General features: G+C 40.9%; 1 protein-coding gene across 5 annotated transcripts in view; it reads right to left on the bottom strand.

Annotated features, from left to right (window-relative positions):
• Positions 1–1,721: 1,721 nt before the first annotated feature.
• MTG1 (mitochondrial ribosome associated GTPase 1) overlaps positions 1,722–6,000 on the bottom strand; it is a 54,896-nt gene continuing 50,617 nt past the window's right edge. For all 5 annotated transcript variants that reach the window (XM_077454845.1, XM_077454842.1, XM_077454841.1 and 2 more), the window contains 2 exons: positions 5,515–5,627; positions 1,722–2,325 (listed from right to left, as the gene is read on the bottom strand). In XM_077454845.1, the coding sequence (XP_077310971.1) occupies positions 2,228–2,325; positions 5,515–5,627 (211 nt within the window). In that variant the 3' untranslated portion in view covers positions 1,722–2,227. The remainder of the gene's footprint in view (positions 2,326–5,514; positions 5,628–6,000) is intronic.

The following is a 6,000-nucleotide window of genomic DNA, read 5'->3' as shown; positions in this document are numbered from 1 at the left end:
CCGGCCCCACCCTCAATCTCCCAATTGGCTACTGACTTTGATTCACGGGAGCGGGAGCCAATGGCACTGTTGCTGTTTCTCAGCCAATCAGGAGGGAGAGTCTCCGACGGCCGAGACAATCATGGACATCGCTGGACAGAGATGGGGTTCAAGTAAGTATTAAAGGGTGCTGGGGCGACTGCTGCACACAAAAGGCTTTTTATCTTAACGCATAAAATGCATTAAGATAAAAAATCTCCTGACCTTACAACTCCTTAAGGGTCAATCTTTTCTAAATATCGAGCTGGTGTTCATATACAAATGTCAAAAAACCCACACGTGTGTCAGATCCTGGGAATGGAATGTGACTGGTGCCTATACCCAATATCAGGGGCTGTGCTTCCAGAAAGTAAAAAAGTAACAGTACAGTGCATAGATAAATAATATAAGTGAATAATAAAGTGACACTCTATTAATGCATCTAAAAACAAAAGTCCATAGACACAAAAAAACAAGTAGAGTTGTCAAGGAAAAGATCCGCTTGTGCAGTGTGCCTTCAATCGACAAAACAAGTGATGATGTGATTCCTTCACCAATAAGCAAGTTGGACTCTCACCTCAAAATATGGACCCCTGATTTAACAGACAGGTCAGAAAACGCATGTTCCCATCATGGGTTAATCACAGCATTCAGTAGATGTAGCGGTAGTGCTCAAAGATTGAATCCTTTTCAGTATCCTCAAGTTAATATGATTCCATATAAAAACATAAAGAACAAAATCTAGTGCTCTCCGTTTAAAAGAATTTATTTTAAAACAGAAATGAAAGAGATACACTCACATTCTAGTGCACTGATCTCCAGTGCTGAGTGCTGGGCATGAAAACAAATATAGCACAGCATCCATGCATGGATCAGTATAGCAGCTTGCGGATGACGTCACGGCTTAGGTCACGTGGTCCGTACGCGTTGCGTCCCCGAAAGTAGGCGGGACTTCATCAGCGGCTTCCAGAAAACCATACTAGCAAAAATACCACAAAGGCTATAGCATCTACAGTGCATCCAGAAAGTATTCACAGAGCTTCATCTTTTCCACATTTTGTTATGTTATAGCTAGGGTTGTCCCGATACTAGTATCGGTACCGATACCGAGCATTTGCGCAAGTACTTGTATTCGCACAAATGCTCCCGATGCCAGACCCGATACCCGGGAGAGATGAATAAAGTGACCCGGCACAACTGGAAGTCAGTGGGCGGAACAGTGGAAGCGACACTGCGTCGACGTCAGTGGTTGGACAGCCCGACGCCCATCTTGGTACACCCTGCACTCGGCCGCAGCAGACATTTTATTACACCCAGCCCATATAGTTTGGGCTGGGTGTAACAAGATGGCCGCTGCTGCTTTTAATGCTGTCAAGTGCTTGTGTACGAAGATGGACGTCGCAGGCAACCTTTCCTGATAGCATGACAGTGCCTGCCCATCAGTGCTGCCTATCAGTGCTAGCCACCTGTCAGTGCTGCCTATCAGGGCCAGCCACCTGTCAGTGCTGCCTATCAGGGCCATCTAATCTGTATTGTGATTTGAAAACTGTCACATAACATAAAAAAAAAAAGAAAAAAAAAAGTATCGGTATTTGTACTTCGTCTTCTAAAAATGGTATCGTGACAACCCTAGTTACAGCCGTATTCCAAAATGGATTCAATTCATTATTTTCCTCAAAATTCTACAAAACAATACCTCATAATAACAAGGTGAAAGATGTTTATTTTTTAATAAATTTGCAAAGATTTCAAACAAAAAAACAAAAACAAATCCCATGTACATAAGTATTCACAGCCTTTGCCATGACACTCAAAATTGAGCTCAGGTGCATCCTCTTTCCACTGATCATCCTTGAGATGTTTCTACAACTTGACTGGAGTCCATCTGTGGTAAATTCAGTTGATTGAACATGATTTGGAAAGGCCCACACCTGTGGGCACAAATCAAGCCATAAAGTCAAAGAGAGGTGTCTGTAGACCTCAGAGACAGGATTGTATGGAAGTACTGATCCGGGGAAGAGTACAGAAAAAATTATGCAGCATTGAAGGTCCCAATGAGCACATTAGCCTCCATCATTCATAAATGGAAGAAGTTTGGAACCACAGGACTCTTCCTAGAGCAGGCCGCCCGGCCAAACTGAGCGATTGTGGGAGAAGTGCTGTGTGCCACAATGCATATTCTGCAGAGGCCAAGTCCACTTGTGCTTTATCAATCCAATGTCACTTTGCCAAAATCTCCTTTGCGGAAAGCACGTATGAAGTCATAAGCAGCAGCACTGTAGTTTGGTATAGTTATGTTGACGTTCCCTTTAAAGGAAATTAAAAGGATACATGTTATTAAGTTATATGGCAAACATTTTGTACATGATTTTATAATAAACATATTCAGTCACAACGTTCACTGAAAGTGGTTCTAAAAGGTACAACTTAAAGCTCTGCTCCTCCTCCCACTATTATTGAATGATTTTTTTTTCCTAGGAGTGGGTACCTCTTTCCCAAAGGTACCAGTTCCCACTTCTGCATTTCTCGCTCAGGCAAGACGTTCAGTATGTCCCCCCCTCCCTGCTGTCAACCTTCTGGGACACATCACATGGATATCCTAGGAAGCTGCAGAGCCACAGCCAACTGCCCATAGCCAAGATGGTGGTGTCGGCACTCTAAAGACCGATGAACTGGCCCAGACGAAGACAGCATTGGATTCCTGGGCTGGCAAGTGTCTGTTTATTACAGCTACAGTAGCTGCGGACCATAGTTCCTCTAGGTGCATGAGGCAGTTACAGTAAGGCACCAATAACATAGCAGGTCAGAGAATGCAAATCCTTCCCAGCCATAGATCCCCATCATTAACTAATCCAAAGCAAAAGACTTCTGTGATATTAATGGACAGTAAATAAGCTGGAAATGGCCTAGAACAAGTAATATGATAAACTCCTTGTTTATTATCTACACTACCCAGAAGAGGAAAAAAAGTGTATGAAAGAACCTAAAGAGCAGTACAAGCAAAAAAGGGATGGAAAAAAGGGGGAGAGACAAAGAGGGACAAGGGAAAGGGGGTGTGGATTAGGGCCGAAACAACTAATCGATTACTATTTTCATAATCGATTAATCGGCCACTAACATGAGGTTAAAAAAAAAAAAATTAGCCCACAAAGAGAGCAAATTGCTACTGTAAATATTACTTTCACTGTCCCATAGTAAAAAATTAACCCCTTACAGTAGCGATTATTTGCTCTTTTTGTACTCATTTTCATTTTTTTAACCCCATTATGTTAGTAAACATCTCAGGCCTGGGTCACACCTCTGTTTTTTTGGTGCTTTTTGCAGAAACACACTACAGTTCATTTACATGGTTTCCTATGGGACACGTTCACATCCATGATTTTTTCAGCTGCTGCATATTTGGAAAAGACAAGGACTTTTTTTTTTTTTTTTTTTTTAACACAAAAACGGTGCTATTTTGTTTTTTTGGTTCAATATACTTCAATGGAGAAGCTGCAGAAAAGCATGTAATAATGTGTTTTAACTGCCTTTTGCAGTGTTTTTTAATCTGCCCAACATATTGGCCAAAAAATATTTAAAAATGCAAATCACAGCAAAATTACGGTTTTTATTATCTTTTTTTTAAGGTTATTAACCGATTAATCGAAAAACAATAAAATCGGCCAACTAATCGATTATGAAAACAATCGTTAGTTGCAGCCCTAGTGTGGAATACCTCCAATCCCCAGGGGTTGACCAACCTTATATTATACACACACATACACACACACAGTAAAACCTTGGATTGCGAGCATAATTTGTTCCAGAAACATGCTTGTAATCCAAAGTACTCGTATATCAAAGCGAATTTCCCCATAATAAATAATGGAAATTCAAATGAATCGTTCCACAACCATTTATTCATAAGCCCTTTCAGAGATTCACAATGAACAACAGCTCCCAGCAGACCCGGATGAATGAGTAAGCATGGACGTTCATCTGCGGCTGATAAAATGGATTCCTCTATAGTATACCTTACTCAAAGGGCTCAAGTGGAACCCCAGTTAACAGCTCTGTGTTCTGGACAGCTAATTATCTGTGTCATTTAAAAAAAAATGCATTCAGAGATTTGATTCCAGCTTCCTTTTGGCATTGCCATTCACTTTGCTGAATTTGATTTGCTTTCACATAGACTATTTGGAACCTGAGAGAGACTGTCGATATACATTTACTCTTGTCGTTTTTTCCCCCCTTTTTAGATTATATTCACCTTGTGTTTGCTTGCATTGTTTATATTTTTATATAACTGTGGGGTCTCCCACCCTTTACACTAATTATATACATACATACATATATACACACACACAGTAATACCTCAGATTGCGAGTAATAACGTGGTTTACGAGCAATACGAGCTATTTTTTTTTTAATCCTGACTTGGTTTGCGAGTGCAGTACCACATTTGGCCAGAGGTGCGGGGGCGCCGTTGACACTTGGAAACACTCCGTTCCTGAGCGTCTCTGAGCCTCTGAGTGAGTACATTTGAGCAGCCTCCACGTGTCCCTGGTGCCCCCCCACCTCTGGCTACACGTGGTACAGCATACACTAACAGCGTCACTAAAACAAATTATCGGCGCTTCCTTTGACTCCTATGGGGAAACTCGCTTTGATATACGAGTTTTGGATTACAAGTATTCCTTTGGAACAAATTATGCCCATACTCCAATATACCACTGTATGCGCAAGGCTCCAGTGTTGGTATGGGAGTAGACTATCCATGGGGACCACACTTTAGGGAATCTCTTATGTGTATCTAGAGAGATAGCCATCCTTTTTTCATTAATAGTTGTGCCATTCTTGAAAGTTCAAAGCAGGAGATTTTCATTAATGAGTTATGGTTTGCTTGAAAGCACTTAACATGGAGTCAACCACAGGGGGTGTAGATGTTAAGTTAACGACACCCCAAAAAGATTTGTAAAATGCAGTGCAATTGTCCAAATTGGATTGCATAGGTGTGAACACCCATGCAGTCTGTTTCTAGTGTGGGAAAACAAACAAAAAAAAAAAAACAAAAAAAAAAGGAGGAGGGGGGGGGGGGGGTCCTGTAACTTTCTTGTGTGGATTTGGTGTAATTTGAGACATAAAAATGAATGTCTGTGTGGTGCAATTTGAGACATGGCATGTGAATGTGGTTCAATTCCTATCCGAATCACATGTAGTAATGTTTTAACTTTAAATTTCTGTGGCTACAAAATCAATGCTTGGAACTCACTGACTGGTTCCTATATGGCACAGTACTGTAGTTTACCTACTCTTGACTAATATTTCATCATTATTTAACATGTATAATGAAGAACATAAGTCCCTTTTTAATAGGCTGTTCGTTATGCTTTTATGCTAATACCTACGAAGCGTCAAAGCGAAAATGGTGTTACATGTGGGTGAAATCAACATTCTTGTAGAATGCCAGTCTGTGCTAGTGGAATAAAAAGCCATCTGGATATTCTGAAAACTTACCAGTACCAGTGATGGCTTTCACCTTCTGAGTCTTTCCCAGCTTTTTAGCAATTTTCTTTAAGACTGTCTCAATGTCTTCACATGGCCCTTCCAGTTCATAATGCTGCACATAGCTGAAAAAAAAAATGAACAGTGCACAGTGTAATTGCTAGTCCATGCCACTTTCTTACCACAACACATGGTAGCACACAACGCTGTGCCATGCAATCATCTTCTGAAAGTAGGTGCATCACAAAGCACCATGTAAACCACCATGCACTGCACAGAAAAAAGATGCAGGACCTATTTTGTTATGTCTAATTATGCATTGACAGGGTGTTCATTTTGAATGGGCTGGCTAATGCAACACTCAATGTACAAAACTGTATGCACGGTGTTCTGGTTTGAATGAGCCCTAAATACAAAAGCTGCAATAATTATTGTGAAGGAAATCATGAGTTCTGAGCCTCCTGTCACACAAATATGTCCACATGTAGAATTTGATGA

The sequence above is a fragment of the Lithobates pipiens genome, unplaced genomic scaffold (assembly GCF_037356315.1).
Source record: "Lithobates pipiens isolate NorthernLeopardFrog02 unplaced genomic scaffold, aLitPip1_a1.2 Scaffold_25, whole genome shotgun sequence".
In the NCBI taxonomy this organism is placed as follows: Eukaryota; Metazoa; Chordata; class Amphibia; order Anura; family Ranidae; genus Lithobates; species Lithobates pipiens.
Note: the sequence above shows the minus strand (reverse complement) of the source record. Positions and strands in the feature narration are given on the sequence as shown.